The sequence below is a fragment of the Quercus lobata genome, chromosome 4 (assembly GCF_001633185.2).
Source record: "Quercus lobata isolate SW786 chromosome 4, ValleyOak3.0 Primary Assembly, whole genome shotgun sequence".
Taxonomy (NCBI): Eukaryota; Viridiplantae; Streptophyta; class Magnoliopsida; order Fagales; family Fagaceae; genus Quercus; species Quercus lobata.
This window is the reverse complement of record NC_044907.1, coordinates 24,256,143-24,279,618: the sequence shown is the minus strand read 5'-3', so window position 1 is coordinate 24,279,618 and position 23,476 is coordinate 24,256,143. Positions and strand designations below refer to the sequence as shown.

The 23,476-nt window shown below is 37.3% G+C and overlaps 3 protein-coding genes and 1 non-coding gene across 5 annotated transcripts; 3 read left to right on the top strand and 1 right to left on the bottom strand.

Moving 5' to 3' along the window:
* Positions 1–1,733: 1,733 nt before the first annotated feature.
* On the bottom strand, positions 1,734–4,255 carry LOC115984884. The gene is made up of 2 exons (XM_031107878.1): positions 2,255–4,255; positions 1,734–2,063 (listed from the first exon to the last, which is right to left on the bottom strand). Exons 1-2 carry the CDS (start codon positions 4,253–4,255, stop codon positions 1,734–1,736), a joined length of 2,331 nt encoding a protein of 776 aa, XP_030963738.1.
* Positions 4,256–12,253: 7,998 nt separating this feature from the next.
* On the top strand, positions 12,254–12,326 carry TRNAR-UCU. The gene has a single exon. It is a non-coding gene; the product is annotated as a tRNA-Arg (tRNA).
* A 77-nt stretch (positions 12,327–12,403) lies between these two features.
* LOC115987549 (uric acid degradation bifunctional protein TTL) lies at positions 12,404–17,495 on the top strand. 2 transcript variants are annotated; one of them, XM_031111125.1, is made up of 5 exons: positions 12,404–12,766; positions 14,795–14,852; positions 15,152–15,253; positions 15,858–16,014; positions 16,788–17,495. In XM_031111125.1, exons 1-5 carry the CDS (start codon positions 12,531–12,533, stop codon positions 17,240–17,242), a joined length of 1,008 nt encoding a protein of 335 aa, XP_030966985.1. In that variant the 5' UTR covers positions 12,404–12,530; the 3' UTR covers positions 17,243–17,495. The 2 variants fall into 2 exon arrangements, with proteins under 2 accessions (XP_030966985.1, XP_030966984.1); XM_031111124.1 differs by having other exon boundaries at positions 16,785–17,495.
* Positions 17,496–21,358: 3,863 nt separating this feature from the next.
* LOC115983363 (late embryogenesis abundant protein 6) lies at positions 21,359–22,554 on the top strand. The gene is made up of 2 exons (XM_031106003.1): positions 21,359–21,545; positions 22,038–22,554. The coding sequence occupies exons 1-2, from the start codon at positions 21,468–21,470 to the stop codon at positions 22,350–22,352; spliced, it is 393 nt and encodes a 130-aa protein (XP_030961863.1). The 5' UTR covers positions 21,359–21,467; the 3' UTR covers positions 22,353–22,554.
* The last annotated feature ends 922 nt before the right edge of the window (positions 22,555–23,476 follow it).

The window sequence follows — 23,476 nt, the reverse complement described above, 5'->3', positions numbered from 1 at the left end:
AAGATATTCATTTCAGCTTTTGCCACAGACTTTGGAAGTCGAGTCAAACATAGCTACAAACAATGGTGGGAAAGGGTTTGCGGAAATGATTTTACCAAAGGAACAGATCTCCTAGCTGACATCGCCTCCTTCCCTGTTAAGCCACTAACATCCAACAAACCTCAGAAGGGAAAGAGGGAACTATAAGACCCATACATTCCACAGCCTTTGTCAAAGTTTACACGACGTCATCTTGAAGATGATAGCCATTCAAAAGACTCATCTCGACATATCGGAGTCACTCGCAGTCAAGGCACCGAAGGTCCATTTGTTGTACCAGTTAGAGATGCCAGTAAAATTTCTGAAGAGGAGGTGTGTAATGACCTAGGCTATAGTTGGAAACAATCGAAGAGTCCAATAGAGGGTGTTGATGTAGAGAATTCTATTAATCATGCGCAGCTTCTGACTAATAGTGAGTCTTCTATTTCAAAGTCATCTGCAAAGAGTTCGGATCTAAAGAGGTGTAAGTTTGCTGATGTTGGTATGTCATCCAAATTTCCGATTGAGACAGAAAGGGCACCTCTGCCATCCCTGCAACCGACTAAACCTCCGGAAGTCTCTATGTTTCAAGCCAAGGCGCATATTTCTTCCGTGCGTAGGAAAGGGGCTTCTATGTTAGGAGATGTTCTTTTAAACAGGCTTTCGAATCTTTCCGTAGACACCATCCTCCCACAAGCTGAAGTACAAGAAATTTATAGTGGGGTTGAAAGTCTTGGAGTGGACCCTCAACACTTGCGCGAGAATGTTAACAAATATTGTGAGGGTATCGCAGACTATTTGAAGATGAAGGAATTTCTGAACCAATGACCAAGTCCTGTTATCTTATCTCAACGCCAAGCTGAAGTTGAATTCCTCCTTTCTAAAGCATCGCGGAAGAAAACATCTTTGAAGACTAAACTTGATGCTGTCAGATTGAGGATGGTTGACTTGAAAACCGAGCTCGTCCAACTAGAGCAATTACTGTCTCAAATTAAGACTCATCAAGTTGAGCAAGACAATGTTGTGCAAGACTTAGAAGAACAACTTGAAGAAGTCAAATCAACCCTCGTTTTTGAAGATCAGGATATGGAGGCTTTAGAGAAGATACGAGCCCTTTTGGAAGATAATCGTTCTAGCTTGAAAGATTTGAAATGGAAGTCGTAATTTCTTTTGTTTTAATTCCCTTCATATATGTCAACATGCTTTCCTCTTGTACTATTTTCCTTTCATCAATCAATAAAGAAGACTTTATTTTCTGTTCCTTCATTTTTTTTTTTTTTTTTTTTGAGACTGAACTTAGCAAAAGATACTAAGTTGCCTACGTACCCTTAAGAGGGATCAAGTCATCATGTAGTTCAAAAGATTATTGTTTTTTTTTTTTTGGTTTTTTTTTGTTTTTTTGTTTTTAAATTTTTTTTAGTGCGTGACTGAACTCAGCAAAGGATACTAAGTTGCCTACATACCCTTGAGAGGGATCAGCGATCAAGTCATCATGTAGTTCAACTGATTTTTTTTTTTATTATAATTATTATTTTTTTTGTTTTTTTTTTTATGTGTTTTTCTGTAAAAAAGGGGGGCGCAGTGTGTAATAGTGGGTATCACCACTGATCGAACCTGAGACCTTGGCCTCAAGGGAGAAACGAGCGTCCAACCGCTACGCCACACTCGCAATTATTGACATAGAGTGGGATTAATTTCTCCTTATTGGTACACTTTCAAGCATAGAAGCGTTTGAGGAACTTTCCATTGATGGGGCCGATCCTTGCATCATCATTGTTGATCAACTTGTGAGCTTGGTTAGTGTTTGCCCCTTGCTTGAAAGTTGGAAGTACATCATAAGCAATGGTCATATGGTTTGACCTGACAACTTCATTGAAGTCTAGATCAATCTTGTTTTCTTTGGCAAAAAAGGAGGGCTCATGTGTGTAATCCTCGCCCCACGCCCCACAGTATTTTATGGGTACCAATTGTGCAATAGTGGATATCACCACTAATCGAACCCGAGACCTTGGCCTCAAGGGCGACACAGGCGTCCAACCACTACGCTACACTCACAAATGGTGCCGTAAAGGGGGATTAATTTTTCTTTATTTGTACGCCTTCAAAGGTAATGGGAAGATATCATGTACCCTTGCAGCGTTACAGTGGGTAGTTTAAGCTCTTACTGAGGAGCAATTTTTGATTTTCAAGCATAGAAGCGTTTGAGGAACTTCCCATTGATCGGGCCGATCCTTACACCTTCATTATCAATCAACTTGTAAGTTCCATTGGTATAGACTTTTTGCACAACATAAGGTCCATCCCATTTTGAAGTGAACTTATTGCCTGTACGATGAGTTATGATGATAGGTCTTCGAACAACGAGGACTAAGTCACCAACTTGGAATGATCGTGGTTTGACTCTTTTATTGAATGTGCTTGAAAGACGAGTTTGATAGCATTCAAGGCGTTGTTGGGCCTCGAGCCTTTTTTCATCAAGTGCCTCTAATTCTTGGAACCTGAGCTTGGCATTTTCTTCTCCAGTCAAACCTTCTTGAATGGCAATCCGTAATGATGGGATTTGGCATTCTAAAGGAAGGACGGCTTCCACTCTGTAGACAAGAGAATATGGCGTTGCTTGAGTAGGCGTTCGAAATGTTGTTCGATATGCCCATAATGCTTCTCCGATTCTTTCATGCAAGTCTCGCTTTGTCTTGGATACCACTTTTTTCAACAAACTGCCAAGTGTTTTGTTAAACGCTTCAGCTAGTCCATTTGCCGGGGCATTGTACATGGAGGAGTTGTATTGTTTAAATTCAAACTTTTCACATAGCTCTATCATCAGCCTATTGTAGAATGGTTTGCCATTATCAGTTATGATATACCGAGGGACACCATACCGATAGATCAAGTGAGTTTGAATGAAATTGACCACTGTTTCTTTCTTCACTTCCCTAAGGGGTACAACTTCCGCCCATTTTGAGAAGTAGTAAGTTGCGGCCAAGATGTACAAGTGGCCACCGGATGACTTTGGTAATGGCCCTATTGCATCAAGCGCCCATGTATCAAAAGGCCAAGAAGCCATAGTTGGGTATAGAGGTTCTGGCGGCTGATGGATGAAGTTCGCGTGATATTGACAAGCTTCACACTTCTTAGCGCATTCCATAGAATCTTGTACCATCATAGGCCAATAGTAACCCATTCGTTTGATCCTATAGTGTAACTTAGGACCTGACTGATGTGCGCTGCATATTCCAGAATGAGCCTCCTCTAAGGCTTGTTTAGCCTCCTCCTCTCCTAAGCAACAGATAAACAATCCATCAAATGAACGGCGGAAGAGAATGTCTTTATAATAAATGAATCGAGCAACCCTCCTCCGAATTTTGGTCTTGTGGCGTTTATCATCCGGGAGTCTTCCATGTTGAAGGTATTCAATGATCACTTGTCGCCAATCTTCTTTTTCGACAAGGCATACAGAAATGATGTTGGTTTGCTCTTGTTCTTCTTCTTCAACCATAAGAGGTACCACCCACCTTAGGGAAATAACGACTTTGGTTGTCTCTTCTTGGGATAATGCTAAGGCAGTAGCCAAATTAGCTAAAGCATCAGCCTGTCTATTCTCCTTCCTCGGTATATGCTCCAATGTGATGGCTTCAAAATTTGCTAGCAACTTCTTCGCATATTTGCAATAGGGGATGAGGTCTTCTTTCTTGATGTCATATTGCTCCAAGATTTGGTTGATAACTAATTTGGAGTCTCCCAAGATCTCAAGTTGTGATATGGCCATCTCGATAGCCATCTGTAGACCAATGATCAATGCTTGATATTTGGCTACGTTGTTAGAGTAGAGTTCGCTTAATGAGAACAAGTAAAGAAGTATTTGCCATTGTGGAGAAACAAACACTACACCTGCCCCCGCTCCTTCTTGACGTCCAGCCCCATTGAAAAACATCACCCATGGTGGCATTACTTCAATGTAAAACACATTTTCATCCGGGAAATCATCAGAAAACTCCCAATCAGACGGAACTGGGTGATTAGCTAAGAAATCTGTCAATACTTGTCCTTTGACAGCTTTTTGTGGAACGCATGTAAGGTCATATTGTTGAAGCAAGACTGCCCATCGAGCTATACGACCCGAAACCACTGGCCTGGAGAGGACATATTTGATCGGGTCTGCATTTGCTATCAAACGAACCATATATGCTTGCATGTAGTGCTCCAATTTATCTATGGCAAAGAAAAGAGCAAGGCACATCTTTTCAATAGGAGATAATTTAATTCAGCCCCATTGAGAGTTCGACTTAGATAATAAAGGGCTCTTTCTTTCCCCTCTTTATTTTCTTGCACCATAAGAGCACCTAAAGACTTTTCTTGGGCTGCGATATACAGCATCAAAGGCTTTCCTGGGATAGGAATACCTAAAACTGGAGGATTAAGTAAGTATCTTTTGATGCGCGCAAAAGCATTGCTGCAAGCCTCATCCCATTCAAAGTGCACATCCTTTTTCATTAATCTATTGAAAGGTTGACATCAACTAGCCAAATTCGAGATAAATCGTCGTATGTAGGCTAGTTTTCCCTGCAAGCCTCTAAGTTCTCGCAGATTCTTGGGCTCTAGCATTTTCTGGATAGCTTCAATTTTGGACTGGTCAATTTCAATACCGCGGTGCCTCACAATGAAACCAAGAAATTTTTCAGATGTTACGCCAAAAGTGCATTTGTGGGGGTTTATCTTAAGCTGATACTTTCTCAGGAGGGTGAACACGGATCGTAGATCTGTTAGATGGTCTTCCCTCCTTTTTGTTTTAACCACCAAATCATCGACATAACACTCCACGTATTTATGAAGTATATTATCAAAGATCTTCTGCATGGCCCGTTGATAAGTAGCACCAACATTCTTTAGTCCAAAAGGCATCACTTTGTAACAATAAATTCCCTTAGGGGTACGAAAAGCTGTAAGCTGCTCATCCTTAGGATTCATTCGAATTTGGTTGTAACCCGATGATCCATCCATGAAAGATAAAGCTTCATGACCAGTAGTGGCATCAACCATGACCTCAATGATGGGTAATGGAAAATCATCCTTGGGACATGCATTGTTCAAATCACGGAAGTCAACGCACACTCAGATTTGTCCATTCTTCTTCTTGACAGGGACGATATTAGCGATCCATTCTGGGTACTTTACTTCACGAATGAAGCCTGCTTCAATGAGCTTATTGACATCGGTTTCTATTTAAGGGATAAGCTCTGGCCGAAAGCGTCTTTGAGTTTGTTTGACTGGGCGCACACCCTTCTTTACTGCCAAATGGTGTAGAGCAATACTCGGATTGAGCCCAGGCATTTCCTTGTAAGTTCAAGCGAACACATCTTTGTACTCTACTAGGAGCTTGAGGTATCCTTCTTCTTCTTCAGGGGTGAGAAGTGCACTGATGAAAGTTGGCCGGGGTTCTTCAGCAGTCCCTAAATTGATCTCTTTAAGTTCATCAACTGTAGCTTGTCCTCTATCTTCCAAGGCTGGAGGAGCTTCATCGACCTCTTCATTGGTTGCTTCAGCATCTGACAGTGTACCCTCTTCTATTGTAATATGAAACGAGGATGATACCTCTTCAATTTCCTCATCATGGATATGTGACTGACTTATATGTACAATTGTTCGTCTTCTGACTTTGAGCGATCCTTCAGTGTTGATCTCCAAGGCAAAGTTACGTTTCATGCGTGAAGGAATGCTACTACGGATCTCATCATTAGCTTTCTTCTTCTCTTGAACGTCAAAGTTTATTGAACTTTGAGAATGACTAGCAATAGACCTTTTCGTTGCCCCCAGTCGATCAAAGACCGATTTACAAGCAAGAGTGTCCCGATTTGGTGTTAAACAAGTTGTATTTAACCTGTCAAACACTGTGATTCGTGATGACGAGGCCTCGATGCGATCAAACACTGAGACACGGGGTGAAGAATGGTCTTTTCTTTTATTCGAATTTTCGCCGACCTCCACTGTTATGTATTGGGAACTCGAAGGATCGCTTCTTTTCTTGATCCATATCTGAGCTGGTTGTTCAGGAGTATAACCTAATCTGGTCTTCGGGATAGGAATTTCATGCCCTTCAAGCCGCATTTTCCTTTGTGTTTTGCTAAAGCCATGCATTTTTTCTCCAGTGGCTTCTGGAATTAGCTTCCCTAAGTCCTCTTGTTTCGAGAAATCGTAACCTGCTTTGGCTAACAGCCTATATGCCTTTGGGTCGAACCATTCTTTCGTCCGTTCACTTGGTAGAATACCATGTTTTATCGGACTCTGCGAAGATCTCACGAATCCTTTTAACGGCTTTGAGGGTAAAGGATTTGTGGATGAAGTTAAAGGCATGACATGATTTTCTTTCAATATGGCCACATCCTCCATCGTGAACTTTGCAGGAGGCCTCCCCACGTCTTCTGTAGGTTGAAGGCATTTCGTGAATGGTGATTGTCTATTCTTGTGGTGTGATAATGGAATATACCGGAGAAATGGAGGGCTATTGGAAGGCGTTGAGATTTCCACTCTCACTGAATTATTGGTAGATTTAGTAGAATGATCATTCTCATATTCTTGACCTTTCTTTGGGGAAGAAATGTCCTTTTTATCGATGAATTTAACATGCTCCTTTTCACCCTGTTTACTTTTCATAGATGGGACCTCAACTGGAAGAACCTCACTAGAAATGTCTTCTTTTGCATAAAATTTTGCATTAGCAAAATGAGCTTTGGTCTCTGCAAAAGGCTTCAAATCGGCATCGACCTTTTTTATTCCATTTTGAAAGAATTTGAAGCATTGATGCAAGGTTGACAGCACTATTCCATTTTCGTGGATCCAGGGATGTCCTAATAGCATGTTATAGGTCGTCTTAGCATCAATGACGTGGAACAAGACGTTTCTTGTCAATTCTCCAATTATCAATTCTAGGTGGATCAGGCCAATTGCACGTTGTCCTCCTTGGTTAAAACCTTGGATGACTAAACGACTGTGTGATAATTCTTCCATAGTAAAACCCAGTTGTTTCATGGTCATTTTTGGAAGTATGTTAACGGCTGAACCTCCATCAATAAGGATACGCTCGATCCTTTGTTCACGGGTATAACCAGAGACATAGAGTGGGCGACTGTGGGGCTTAGAGCCTAACAATAGATCCTCATCGGTGAAGGTTAAGTCTGGAGAGTATGCGTAACATCCCTGTGTTTGTTGAAGCGTATTGGTATGAGGGGCATATATCTCTGTTTTTTCAAGAGCTTGGGTGAGCACTTCTTTTGGTGATGTGGAGGATTGCAAGGGTTTAACTTCATCGACTTGAGATTGGAGTTCCTCCAAAGATGACAAGGTCTCTTTTGGATCACCATGGTCAATGTCCTCTTTTTCATCCTGAATTTCGCAACAAGAGACTGTGTGAACGGCCTCGGTTAAGTCATTTTGAAAGAATTTTCTTGGGAAGAATTCTTCCAATGTGACGAGTTTTCGAGATTTTTGGGTTTGTGCTGAATCTTTATACACTTTTGTTCCCAGTCTCCTCTACCTTTTATCACTCATTCTTTTTGCCCAAGGCTGAATCTGGTTTTGTGCTCTTTTGGACTCTTGGGTTATCAAATGAAGAGGGAATGCTCGTTTTTTCTTCCATCTCTTGTGAACAACCATCGTCCAGCTTTCTTCCTCATCCATCGTTGACCTTTTATCATCATTTGAATTATAATGAGGTGCTTTTTGTGAGGGTTCAACTTGAATTGGTTCCAGAGAACCAAATTGGATGAGCGTGGTATTTGCTCCTTGCTTAGTAGTTGGAGACAGGGAACTAGGTAACCCACAAGAAAATGTGACAAGGTTTGACCAAGCAACATCATCAAAATCCAAGTCGATTTTCCTTTCCTTGGCTAGCTTCATGATGAGTTCTTTAAGAACAAAGCATTTTTGGATTGGATGACTTATGATGCGATGATACTTATAATAGTTCGGGTCATCAACTTTTCTCATCTCTTCCGGTCGTTTGCATTCTGGCAATTCAATTAATTTCAACTTGAGCAGTTGTTGTAACATTTGGCATCTAGGAAAGGATAGACCATTTGTTCCCATTCCTTAAGTGATGAGTGATGTGTCTCACGCTGTTGACCTCCTTCGGGCCTCTTTTCATTGGCCTTCACATTTTTTGTTGAAATTTTGACTGGGGTAGGATTGACATTCATTGAATCTTTGATGTTACTTTTTGTATTCCTGTCATTTTTCTTTATTTCCCATCTTTCTTTCCTTTCCTCAGGTACGGGAGGTTTCGTATTTCCATGGCTGAAAATACTTAATTCCATGTCATGCGCACGAGTTGCCAATTCTTCAAATGTTCGGGGCTTTACTCCTTGAAGGATGTAAAGAAGTCCCCAATGCATGCCTTGGATGCACATCTCTATAGCAGATATTTCAGTAAGTCTATCCTTGCAATCTAGACTCAAAGAATGCCACCGATTGATATAATCAACGACGGGCTCATCCTTCCACTGTTTAGTATTGGTAAGCTCCATTATGCTTACCGTGCGCCGTGTGCTGTAGAATCGATTGAGAAACTCCCTTTCAAGTTGTTCCTAGCTATCGATTAACTCGGGCTCTAAGTCTGTATACCAATCAAAGGCATTCCCCTTTAGTGAACGGACAAACTACTTTACAAAGAGGCCTCCTTGAGTCCCTGCATTCTCGCAAGTTTCTACAAAGTGAGCAATGTGTTGCTTAGGGTTTCCTTTGCCATCAAATTGCAAGAACTTGGGAGGTTGATACCCATTTGGCATTCTCATGTTATCAATACGCTTTGTATAGGGTTTGGAATATATGAGAGAACTTGTGGAAGAACCTCCATATTGTGCCCGAATGGTATTTGTAATCATATCCTGCAGTTTTTGGACAGATATTGAGGCCATTGAGGTGGAATTTCCGTGTTGAGAAGTGCCTTCACCTCCTTTTCCTTTATCACCCCTGGCGTTTTCTCTTTTGAAGGTAAAGCCAGGTGGGTGCTCAGGGCCAAGACTTGATTCACCCGAATCTTATACCTCCAGCTTGTTCGTTAGAGTTGCAATTTTGACGTCATTTTCTTCAAGTGCCTTTGTGAGAAGGATGACTCTTTGTTCCGTTTCAGCCATCTTTTCTTCCATGGTAGAGGTGTTAGTCATCATTACTGGCATGACCTCTATAGATGATGGAGAAAATGATGAAACAGGATGAGTTAGAGGTACTTCACTCCTTAAGTTTCTCATCATGGGTGAAGAGTTGATAGAAAAGGTCTTTGTTGGGGACGATTCATTATTGATCTCCAAATCTTTCGAGGTAGATGAATCTTTAGTGGTAGCTTTCCTATTTGCAAGAAAGTCCAGAGAGATGACAGTAGGAGATTGGTTTTGTTGGGTTGGTTGAGGTTGGAGTCGATCAAGAGCTTTGGATCGACTGCGAGTGATTGGGCTGACATACACATTACACTGGAATCATCAACCACTGATTTTCGGACATTCTTGCTAGAGGCCATTGAAGCTAGTAGCAAAATGATGTCGAATTTCTTTTCTTTTGAAGGAGAAAGAGATGAGAGGCAGAGATGTCCCACTGGGCGTGCCAGAATTTGTAAGCGACTAAATTTCTAGTTTGAAATAAATCAAACAAGTAAAATATTTCACAAATGCAAATTTGTATTTATGATTGTGTGTTACAATTCTCTAGAATTACAAAAGAGTGATCCTCTGATTCGATCTCCTTACAAAACTTATTGATTAGATTTGTGGTAATGTGGTTTTGACTTGAACACAAAATATCCTTCAATTTGGTTAAAGGATGGATCGAAGATTACTGAAATGGAACTACAATGAATCTCTGGCTATGAGCTTGTTTAGAAATTCTTTGTTCTTCGCGTTCTTCGTGTTCTTCGTGCGCTTTTCGTCTTCGAAGGTTTGTGGTGGAAGTTCTTCGGAGCTTTAAAGGCTTAAATCCGTTGAGCTTCACTGATTTGTGATTTGTTGATGTTTTCGGACACTTTTGGCTTGATTCCCGCGAACTTTAGGATCTAGGCAGATGATCTGGATGATTCTGCTTCGAATGTTCTCCGATTTTGGGGTTGAAGTTCTTGAAGGCTTTGAGGCTTGATCTTCATAGAGCTTTTTCACTTCTGAATTATGGTCCTCCCGAATGACTTAAGAAGGCTTCTATTTATAGGAGTTTGGGGGTGGGTGAGCGACACGTGGCAGAGCTTGACACATGTCACAGCCTGATTGGTCCACTTAAGTCATCGCTTACACGTGTGAGGTTGCTTGTATCATTGCTTACACGTGCGAAGCTGCTTGTGTCATCGCTTACACGTGCGCTGATGTGTGATTGGTTTTTGCATGACACTTGGCGAATTTCCATTGGCTTTTGAATAGTGATAGCAAAACCTGACAGCAATACATGGTGTTCTATAATCGGCGGTATTTTGTGAACTTGATAATGTGACGTGTCAGCTTGTGATAGGTCGGGAATTTTCCCTCTCTACAGAAACTAATGTGTTTTATCAACAAAAAAGAAAAAAAAAATGAAATAAAGAAAAGAATGCAACTAATGTGCCATATTAAGTCTTACAACATTATTTGAAACATTAGAGTAAGCAATGACAAATGCCAATCATGAAAATCCCCATTACACACACACAAAAATATTTACCTTGAGAGCCATTGCAATAATTGTGAGAGGGAAACCATATGTTAACATTATTGCTGACCATTCAGATCCTGGGAGGATATTAAAATAGGCACCAAAACCATGCCTATAGATTCCCAACCAACCAACATATAAAATCAGAGCAATCTGATATAAAAATAAGAATTGGGTAGTTTTATATTTATTTTATTGGGTAGTTTATATTATTTTTATTAGGTTATATGTAAAAATAAAAATTGAGATGTTGGGTGTATTGTTAAATGAGTTAATAAAATAGATAAAATAGTATTTGAGAATGTAAAATATGCATTTTTTTACATTCTCTGATGTGAATGCTCTAAGTACTCCCATAATAAAGAAAACTCAACTCAAGGAGTCTATTATAAAGAGTTTGCATTGGAAAAATGTAAGTAAAACACCTTTCAACAAGATCATCTTGTTTTTATGATTCCAAGTCAGTTTCTTGAAAAGGACTAATCGTTTTTTTTGTGTGGGTTCACCTTGTTTACTTAATTTTTGAAGCTCAAACTCTGAAAGAGATTGCAACCTTGGTTTAGGCTTATTTAGACTAAGCCCACATAAATGAGTGAAATCATGTTTAAATTGTCATCTTGGTAAGACCATAGAGCATTCTTCTCATCATCCTATCCTTCTCTATTTCTAAATGAGTATAACTATATCTTACATAAGTGATAAGCAAGCAGTCATTTTTTTTTTATTTTTTTTTTATATATATATATAAAATAACAATTAGAAATTAGGCGAAAATAACATTTTGGGGTCAATGTAAATTCAACTTTTATATTTTGTTAATAGTCAATTTGGTTTGTATTATTTTCAACTTGAAATCAATTTGCTCCCTACAATCAAGTTACCAACGGCAAGGATGTCAATATCGTACCGGAGGCCGTACCGGTTTGGCCATCAGTACGATATATTTCGGATACCGGTCAATACCGGTGTACCGTTTCGGATTTACCGCTATTTTTTATATTTATATATATTATAATAAATATAAAAGTTTACTATAAAACATTTCATCAATTCAAAACTAATTATTCAAGGTTTTAAACTTTAGTATCAATTAAAAGGGAAAAAAATAAAAAAATAAAATAAAAAGCTTAAAAGTTACCATTGCATACTAAGAAAACAAATAATACTAATAAGTTAATGCAAATAAGTTACCATTCTTTCCTAACAAAAATTCAAAAATTACAAAACTTAAAAAAAAAAAAAAAAAATTTCTGTATCGGCCGGTACGCCCGGTATTGCCTGAAATTGGCCGGTACGGCCGGTATTTTTTTCGGTACGAAATAGGGGGGTCGAGCGTACCGGATTACTGGCCGGTACGGTATATTCCAGCCGTACCGACCGGTACGGTACGGAATTAACAACATTGACCAACAGAACATACTAGGTGTGATTACAAGAGGACCAAATTGACTACAAGTTTAAAATAAACAATGATCAAATTGATTGCTAAAAAAATATACCATCAAAAATGTATTTTTGCCTAGAAATTAATCTACTTCCGTACATGTATACTTTGATTAGTAGCAGACCATACAAGAACGTACCCGTGGCCTAACGGATAAGGCGTCTGACTTCTAATCAGGCGATTGTGGGTTCGAGTCCCACCGGGTATGCTTCTCTTTTCCTACCTTCTTTTTTCCAATTTTGTCCTCTATTATTTTTCTATTTTCCAATTTACCCTCGTACATTTTCTTTATTCACAATTCTCTCTCTCTCTGCCAGAATCTCCAACTCAATCCAACACAGCAAAGCTCTCTGTGCAATCAGATCAAACCCCAAACACAGAGAGAGAGAGAGAGAGAGAGAAGCAAAGCAAAATGGAATCTGGGTTTGATGAGAAGGACTTTCTAGCATGCTGTGGAAGCACAAAATTCGCCCAAGAAATGGCTTTGGCAGCCCCATTTGCCTCACTAGAACAAGCTGTTGCCGCGGCCACAGACATTTGGTTCAACAAGGTTGATGTCAGTGCTTGGCTTCAGGCCTTTTCTGCTCATCCCCAGATTGGAGATTCTGCCCCTTCTTCTCAATCCCATCATCAAACAACCAGTGCCCAGTTGAGTTTTTTTCTCAATTTTTTAGTCTTTGTTTCCTTATTGCACTTTACTTTTGAGTGAATGAAGTTTTTTTATATTAAAGATTGGAATTTGACCAGTGCCCAGTTGATTTCATTATCAAATTTTTAGTTTTTGTTTAAAGTGAATGAAGTTTTAGTATAGTAAAGATGGTAAATTTTTCCTCTTAGTTTTGATTACAATGTATCATTTGAACACCCAGAAAGTGATGTTATAGCAAATGATGTAATAACTCACAGGTAGCTTATAATCAAGTGGATAGGTAGTGAACTAATAGGTGGTATCCTTGTATTTTGTGATAAGTGTAAGTAACAAGGACCCAAAACGCTTATGTGTACTCAGATGGGACATCAGGCATGTCTAGAGGAGACAAAGATCAATTATGTGATCTATTTGTAAATGGGTGTGGTTTGGATTTTTGAATACTCAGAAGACGAATAATTTAAAATACCTTCGAGTGATATGCTTGTGAAGGTTTTCCCTGGTTGTGATATGCTGAATGGTTTGCTGAGAAACCAGTAATCACTGGTGACTGTACATTGTAGTGACTAGAAGAATGTCAATGTGCGTGTGTGAATAGAGAGGTTTATATACCATTTTTGTATATAAATAACTTCCAGAGACTGAGGTGACTAAGAAGGGTTTATATCCAGTAGCCTTGTTTTGTTGTCTACTAAGGAATTGCGTTGGGATTATTCTTTCAACTTTTCTTTTATTGCTTAGAACTGTATGTAATCATATTCTAATTAAGGAGTGCTGTGTCTGATAGATGGGCTTTTGAACCGATTGCTTAGAACCATATGTAATTCATAGTCTAATTGAGGATTTCTGTGTCTTATAGATGGGCTTTTGCACCAATGTATTCTAGCTCAACTGGCAGCTCCTCCCCTTACAAGTGTTGGGTGGAGGGTGAGGTTGTGGGTTCAAAACCCACTATGTGAATGTGTAACTTGCCAATAATTGAAAAAAACAAAAAGTGATGGGCTTGTGTGTGTGCGCACATGTGTGGGTGTGCGTGGATGTGTGGGTGTGAGACTTGGGTGTGCATGCGTGTGTGTGCATTTGCCTATGTGCTCATGTGTGCATGTGTGTCCGAATAGGATATATGTTATCTGGTGTATATTTTATAATCAGTTCAAGTTATAAGAAATAACAGGACATAGTAAGTGTTTGATGTTTTGTTGTTAATTTTGAATAGGACATTTGTTTCATCAAATTCTGTTTCAAGATTCCTTTTTTTTTTGGGGGGGTGGGGGGGGGGGGGTGGGGTATTATGTATTTTATTAAGTGTTATATTTCATTTATATAGGGTATATCTGTTTATTAACTAGCACAAACTGACTTTCTTTACTCATTTATCTGACCTTCATCTTGAATCTGGATTTGTGTTTCAATTTTCATTAAGTTCTCATTTTTTTGGTAATATTATTAAATGATAGCTTCTTTTTGCCAATGAGCTTTGTCCCACATGGCACTTCTTCTTCCCATAAGAATGTTTGGAGGGTAAGGTTTTGGGTTCAAAATCCATTGGATGCACATCTAACTTACCAATATAAATAAAAATAAAAAGAGAGAGAAAGAAAGAAAATAAAGAAAAAATACTACTTGGTTTATGCTTTTATGTTATCATCATGTACTGGTAGCATCCAAATATTTCTTCTTTGTTTAGCATTCATTTGATTGTTTCAAGCAAATGGATCACTCAGGTTTTTTTCTCTCAAGTAGTTTAGCCAAGTTATATTTGAGTTTTTTTTTCTGTACAATTAATTCCTAGGAACGGTTTAGGGTGAGCCATCAAAATTCATCAATTACCAGCCTGGCCCCTTGAACGGTTGAACTGCTACCATCCCTGTACAAGTGGAGAAGAACAAGCAGCAATTGAGCATCCTTGTTTTCTAGTTCATCAATGTCATTATCAGTCCCTTTTCCCTTCTCTTTGTGGCATAGCATTGGTTATTTTCTTATGTGCCTTGCCAATTTAAGTAATTTGTGAAGAAATATTTTTGTAGGTGGAGTAAGGGGGAGCAGTCAACCGCTTTAGCAACTGCTACTAGTTCTAGCTTACAGGTTCGTATGCTGCAGCAACAATTATAAACTGTTAACAATTAAAATCAAAGATATCAATTGCCTACCTCTGCTGGCATGTTCTTTGGGGTTGGGTGGGGGGAGGAGGAGAAATGAAAGAAGTACTGGAAGAGTAGTTTGTACAAAAGAATTTATTTACAACTTGACATTACACCTTCTTGTAGCCTGGAAATCCTCTTGAATTAGTTTGTGGAAACAAACCTTTGTTTTTGATATTTCGTCACAAATTTTATTTATTTATTTATTTTTAAATGTCAATATGGTCCGCTTGGCCTGTGCAGGAACTCTCTGAATGGAATGCTAGGTATAGGCAAAAGTTTGGATTCATATTTATTATATGTGCATCTGGGAGAAGTACTGATGGAATACTTGCTGAATTGAAGGTAAAATTTCAATTAGAGTTTGCTTTTCAAGCTGACGTTGACATGATAGTAAATTTTTGGTAATAAATAATTTTAAGAAGACAATTTCATGTTAGAATTCATTTTTCAACATTTTAGTGCTAGAATCTTTATTCATCTTCAGGGTGAACTTTTTTTTTAATTCAGTTTCATGAAATAATTAAATGATTTTACATATAACAGTTCCTCTTCAAATGTAAGTGCAGTCAACAGACTCCAGATTAGCCTACTATAATAATTTCCTTAACTGGTATCACCAATCGATGAAGAGCATCTTTTAGGCCAAGATGGTGTGGATGGTTGTACATGTGTTGATCTTTTCCTCTGTTGAATAGATTTAATATTACTGGGAGATATTCATCTGTCTTTGTTCTTATATTTTCATAAGATATCCATAAAATGAGAAAAAGAATTCTGCTGGTTTAAGGTCAATATTATACCAGCTTTGCAGAATTGTTTCTCATATCTTTGACTTGATGTTAAATGGCGCCTTGAGTTATTTCTCTATCATGTGAAACTTTCATTAGACAGGCCTTGGAATTTGTTGGTATCATTTGATGTATTTTTTTTTTTTTCTCCTTTGCAGAATCGGTACTCAAATAGGCCTATAGTTGAGTTTGAGATTGCAGCTCAGGAGCAAATGAAAGTAACAGAACTACGTCTTAAAAAGCTTTTTACAGGCAAAGCTAAAGTGTCTTCAACAAGTGACCAATATCCCGCAGTTTTTGCAAAGAAAGTAGAAGGTACCTGTTGTTTTTTTTTTTCTTCTAAAATAACTTTCTCAGTATCACAAACAAACATTTAGTTGGCTCACATTATTAATTCTTAGGTTTATTGTTGCTTTTCCTCATCATACGCTGGTTATGATGTTTGATAGAATATCTTGCTGACCTTGTAAGTGAGTTCAAAATTTGGCTTCAGGGAGGTCAAAACTGGTCTTGAAGCTACTAGTGACCTTGGTAGTGAATTTGCTACCACTCCAACTAGCATGAGGAAAAGTCCATAGTTGGAAATAGATATACAGGAATAAAATAAGTAAAGTTTAGCATATATTTTTTTTAAAAGAGTAAAGTTTGGTGATCTGTATATCAACTACATAAAATTCGCACAATTTGTGGTACAAAATTGGACAGGGCTGCTTCCTAGATCTATGTAACCTGTAGTATATCACCAAATTAATAATAGTTTTTTCACCTGTTGATAAAATTTTCCAAATTGTTCTCTCCCTCCTGAAATTCATTCTAAACTTATTTTTAGTCACTATGCCAATGAATTTGGGTTCAAATGCAATTTCCTCCTATAAGTATTAGTGGGGAGTGAGCTTGTGGGTTAAAATCCCACTGTTTATTTTTTCTTGCCTATTACTGGCTTTCAGAAGTCTCTGATATGTTTCCCTTTCCCCTGCTTCCAACCTCTTCCCAACTTTTACAGTTCTCAGTCCCTAAATCAGTTATCTTTCTTCGCATGCCTTACTACTGTTCTAGTCAATGTCTTCCTATTTTTTTTCCTCTAGAAGATCGTGTGAGCATTATTGGAGGCCATTTGACTGCCAATTCTGAGAACACAGCTGGGAGAACATCTGAAGTTCGAACTCGAACCCGTCCGCCCATTACAACCCATGTCTTGGATGTTTCCCGAGGATCTCCAGCGGCTGGTATCGAGGTATGTTTGGAAAAGTGGGAGGGCACTCAACCCCGTCCCTCATTTGGTGTGACATACACAAGTGGTTGGAAAATTCTAGGTTCTTCAACTACAGATAATGATGGACGAAGTGGTCAATTGTTAAGCATAGTTGATGCAGTGGACCCAGGGATATACAGGATAAGTTTCAACACGGGCAAGTACTGCCCATCTGGGTTCTTTCCCTATGCTTCTATTGTGTTTGAAATTAGAGAGTCACAAAAGAGGGAACATTTTCACGTTCCTCTGCTGCTTTCACCATTCTCCTTCTCTACTTACCGTGGAAGCTAGAACTCTGTTGTATATCAGTTGACAAATGAATACGCTGTATTCCTGCTACAAATTTCCTAGAATGAATAACATAGTAAATATTTGAAAACTCATTGTTCGAATATGAAACAAGTTCTAAAGAGTTTGATAATGATATTGAATATGCTATCTTTGCTACTGTAATGTTGGTGCTTGTCTCCAATGTACATGTAAAACATATCAATTATTGTTGCTGTACTGTGGTATCCTATGTCACTGGAGAATATGCAGAATATATACAAGTGAGACATATAAATTGATGATATAGAACAGTGCTAGTTTCCTCCGTCTGGGAGGATTTGAGGGTCCAACGTGGTTTAGTGCATTTAGTGATAATCTGACCTTTATCCAAACTGCAGATCGGTTCTTTCACCTTTCTAAACTTGCTTTGGTGTAGTGTAATCGTCTGTGTTTTTCCATATTGATACCTTTTTCCATTTTGGTTGATACAGTTGTTTCCTTCGGTTAAACTGATCTTACCTAAGCAGACTTACCCAAAAAAGATATTCCTTCCGTAGCATGCGATGTTTTGTTTATCCATGCCACTCTAAAGCAATACTATATAGAAACCTTAGGTGCTTCAGTACCTGGTTTTTCTTCAATGATAGGATCGGTTTGTGCTCACCTTTCATTGTATTATGTATATGTTCATGACTTACGTCGTGCTAATTTACATGGCTTCATGATTTGAAAAATCATCATAGAATAGATGTCATAGTTTTAAATTATATACTATTTGTTTTAAAATAATAAAAAAAACAACAACAACATTGCTTCATGTGGTGAAAGAATGAAATCACTTCCAAGTTTTCATTTACCCCGATTCACTTTAAATTATAAAATCACTGAAAATTCAGATCGAATATTCCACAACTATCAAAGATTTTAAATTTGTATGAAATACTGGTATAATGGCACATTGTCCTTGTTGTTCGCTTACATATTAAAAAATGACTAAAAATTCAGGTTGAATACTCCACGACTGTAAATAATTCCTAGTTTGAAATGTTCTGATGTTAAATGATTTGCAAATTATTATCGAATAAGCAATGTGGAGGGATTGAATTTTTATTTTTTGGATGATTTTTGAGACCAAAAGAATAAGCATTCAGGATCGATACACCACAGCCAGCAGCAGAGCTGCAAACAAGCCCAGCATACGGAATATGCAGGCTAAACCAGAAACATAGACTCCCCTGCCTAAGTTCTAATCAGGAACCAAGCCAACCAGCTATTTACCTATACACCAACTCACATAGATCCTTGTTACTAGCAGAGAGCTTAGTTGGAAGAACATGGGCACCTGCTCTCCATCTAACTTCAGTCAAGTTTGATCAACTGCCCCTGTCACCTGCAGACCAGATTGCTTATTGTTATTTCTCTGCCTCCAACTGTGATAATAAATAGTTGCAGCCAAAAGCAAAATCCTTCCCACTTTTGCAGCTAAACTTTTGATAGTTAGCAGTCCACTCCCCCATTTGACAACTTCATCCCACTCACATACTATATGCTGCCTCAGGCACATCCAAGTAACTTGCTGACAGATCCTCTAAGAGAAAGAACAATTGAAAAACAAAAAATCCCTGCTAGTTACCTTGCCTGGGGAGTGGACCAATTTGCTATGGGACTTGGTATGAAGTGTGAACAGATTGATTCAACGAAAAGAAAAATCCCATATTACCGTGCAAGACAGTGGAACATTTTTTTTTACTCCATGTATATATTTTATAGCTAATAAGTAAGTACAATGCCTAGCATCTCTATGTGCTTGAGATTCTGCATAGAATTCTTGAGGTAAAAACAACCTTTACACCACCAATATATTGTCATCAAATGGTAATAGGGTAGAGCGGGATCGGATCATGGGTGTCCCATCCCAACTCTATTTTCTTTTTGGGGCTGGAAAAAAATTGTATGGGGAAGTAGCGGGACAGTTCAAGGATGGATAAGGTTTGAAGTATTTTGCCACCTCTAATGAAGTGGTTGCAATTGACAAGATATAGGTAAGAGAAAGAGGGGAAAAGTAGAGAGAGAGAGAGAGAGAGAGAGAGAGAGAGAGAGAGAGAGAGAGAGAGAGAGAGACGTACGGGAGAGCCAAGACAAAGTGGGGTGAGTAAAATCCATCTCCACCCCACCCCGTCTTTAGGGACAAGAAAAACCCGCAGCTGGAGCAATTGGAGGGATGGAGGAGGGCAAAGTAAGTTCAATGGGACAAGCATTTTTGACGACGTAGTTAGTATTTTGTGATATTTTTACACATCCCCTAGCAAATGAAACAGAATGTCCTGATGGGAGTTTAAGGCCGATGAGTAATAGTCGTTATTTAATGTGTTGAATGTACTTGAACGGTTATTTCTTTTTCTTTGATGGCGTACTAATGACACAAGGTCATCTATTAAGGTGGATGGCATTAATGATTTTTCTCTAAGAATTGAATGTGTATGAAGTTAAATTATATGTTTATAAGCACACTTGAAGATTCCACGAACAACACAGCAAAACAAATACGGGCTTCATGATTTGGTCTATTCACGATTAAAGGTGTTTTGCTTGTATATACATATTGCTAAACATAGTTAGTAAAATGCGCATATATATATATATATATACATACATACATACATATATTTATATATATTAAAGTTTGTTTAAAAATTAAAACAAATATATGATATACTTAATAAGTTGGTTTTAATAATATATTATGAAATTATTTTGACGTAAGTATATTATTATTAAATTAAAATATAGTCTTTCTTTTTACTCTCATATTTATGCTGAATTTTTAAAACATTTTTTAGATCCTTGAACTGAAGCACGCACATATTGTGTACCGTATATATTTCTTCCGATATATTATTGATTATATACTCCTAAATGAAAGATGAATCGATATTTTTCATCATTGAACAACCAATTAGGCCTCTATTCTCTCATCAGAGAAAAAAAAAGAAAAAAAAAAGGTCTCTACTCTCTTCAGTCCAGTTATAGTACATGGTGAACTATAATTGAAAGTAGGAAAATAGTAGTTTTGAACGGCAAAAATGTGAGTTGTGATGGTTGCTTGCAAATAAGGTTGTTAGAAGATCAGGGATACATATTTTATATTTGATTAGTTTATCTTAATATTTGGATCTCGTTATAGAGAAAATTAATTCACTCATCTCCTTAGAAGCATGTGTATCAGTACTCGTATAATAGAAAAAAATATCACATTTTAGTCCGTCAAGCTCAAAATTCACCAACATCAAGCCATAGTACTACAATAACTGTGTAAATTTACACTTGCATTATTCATTTTGCACTTAGTTTTTTATTCTTTATTAGTGTATCTCAAGGATAAAAAAAAAAGAGTAGATAGTGGTTGTCATGTGTAAAGAAAGATAAGTAATTAAAAAGAAAAAGAAAAATGGATATGTTAATGAAATTGTAATGTAAAATCATGATTTTAAAAACCGGATCAGACTTTCTGGTTTGACTGGTTCAACCGGGAATCGGGTACTAGTTCGGTTTAGTAAAAATGCCCAAAATTGAGAACTGGAGGCAAATCCGATTTTGCCCCTAGTCCGCTTTTTAAAACCATGTGTAAAATAGATAATTTGATGTGGATTGTTTTAAAAAATGAGTGTAAAATAGAAAAAAATTAAGTTCTTAATTATGCTAAAATAGAATTTTTATATGAGCTGGTGTAAATGATCCATATGCATTATCTTATTAACCAATATATGTAAACTAATGTAAAATGCAAACTCCTTGAAATTAAATATTGATAAAAAAATAGATACTTTTTACTGGTTGGGAGGACCACATAAAATTCAATTTTGATTAAAAAAATAGCTACTTTTTATTGGTTGGAAGGACTACGTGGATGTCCACATTTTTTCAATAATTTTTCTATTATTGAATTGTTTTTTGCGGTTTAGACGAATGAGTACGGAGTCTCCTCAAAATTTCACCCACAATTTAGTATTGAATGTCTGCAGCATTACATGTATTACACGTTTCAACTTTAGGGCCATAACATAGAGAGAAACAAAGATAGTGTGAGAAGAATTTGTCAACCAGTATCATTATCCATTTCTATATTTATGTGTCATATATGGTGTTCTTTTTGGCATTGTGATTTGTGTTTGCTACTTTGCTTTCAGAAGGTGATAATAAGTGAATTGTTTAGAGATTGTGAAGGAGACTAGAACAGTGGGAAAAAATGCAGGCTGTGAAGGACAAGCTACATGATATGAGTGAGATGCGCAAGGTCAAATCCCAGGCAAAGGCTGAAGAGAAGGTAGGAACAAACAATTATTAATAACATTTGAGGGTCTTTCAAGCAATTTCTTCTCCTCCATCTTTTCTCACTTTTGTATTTTAAAGGACATATATTAAGTAATATTAATTTAAATATATAATTATAAGATGTAATACATGTTTTTATGGGTAAAAGCTTTTGTTAATAGGGTTGCACATGATTTTTTTCTTATTGAAACTTGTTTGAGTCCAGTACTCTTAATTGTGTATGAGACCATTGAGATATAAACACGTGTCAAACAATTGTTATTGTGTCAATATCTGAACGGATCTAGTATACAAGCACTAAATCCAAACCTTACCCTTTCCAAATATTTGTTTGTAATTCAATATTAAATACACCTTGAGTACACGATTGATGACAAAAGCTTTCTCTCCTCTCTCTCTCTCTTATGCTGTTCGTATCTAGTGTATGATGTAATGTGATTATGTGAATCACTTTTCTCACTAATTATGGACTCGATATATGTAGGCTGAAAAGAGTATAGCAAAAGCCAGAATGGATGTTGCTCATGAGGTTAGGCTGGCAAAAGAGGCTGAAGCCGAGATGGAACTGCATGTGGCCAAGGCTGGGCAAAAGGTAGAGAGGGAAGCAGCAAAAAATGCAACTATCAAGCCAAATGCAAGTGGCACCAATCGTGACCCAGCTGACCATTGTACTATGGCAACGGGAAATAGGAGCCTCGATCATGGCCCAGCTGATCAGGCTCCACCTACTATCAACACAGCTGGAATTACTCCTCCTCCTAACAATGCCCAAGCTCCCCCAGTTAAAAAGCTTTTCTAAATTGTAACCATTCAAATACTAAATTGAATTTCATGTCGATTTAAAGTGAAATGGAGAGAAACAATTTCACAGTTAAAATGTTATTTTTTTTTATATTTAATAGTGTATATTGTGCTACATAATTCAACATTTTCAATGTTATGGCACTATATACACTTCTATATATGTAATACTTAGTTTGAACTATTAAATGGATTTATTTGAAATAGAAATGACTATATTTTTGTCTTTAAAACATGGTGTTTTCCTTGTATGATGCTATGAAATTCATGCATTTCTATTTTGTTATCCGCATTTGTGCTTTATTTTAATTAAAATCATAGGGCATGACAAAACGATGCATTTGGACGTAATTTTCTATGTATCTTTCTAATCGGAATAGCTATGGTAATAAAGATTACAATCTAAGATTGTACGATCATAAAATTATACGATCTTTCGTCATAGGATCAATTCAAATCATACTAGGATTGTTTGTAAAGAAGAATCAAAGCATGATTGAGAGGTGGATCGTAGGATCAAACAAAATCATGATCCTACTCTAATTCCACACAATTCTACCACATATTTTCAATGGCATTTTCTTGTTATTGGTCATTTAATATGAGAAAATTCAATCTCCAATCAGCCTAAAGTCCATAAATTGAAGAAAAAAAGATGTAAAACTTTAAAGGAAAACATAATTTCCTTCGGTTCCCAATTGCTATTTTTGCTAAAGCCATGAACTGGAGCCCTAAAATTCCTTATTTGAAATGCATGCCAAGTCGAGAATTATTGTTGTTACTAGGAGCTTTTAATTTTAATTTTTTTTATTGATGGTTAAAATATAGATCAAATCAACTTTGTTTATCCCTTAAAAGTTATCATGATTTTTAAGTGAAGTTATGATATGCCTTTGTGTTAAAACTCATTTCTTTCTCCCTTATGTGTGTGTGTGTTTGTTTTTCAAAAAAAAAAAAAAAAAAATCAACTTTGTTTGATGACTATTTAACCTTTTATGTTAACTATTCAAGGAATAATGTTTTCGAACATATATTATTAACGAGTATGGAGATTACATATATATTAATAAAAAAAAAAAAAAAAACTCATTCTAGTTGTTTTCCAAGCTATTTTTTTTTTTA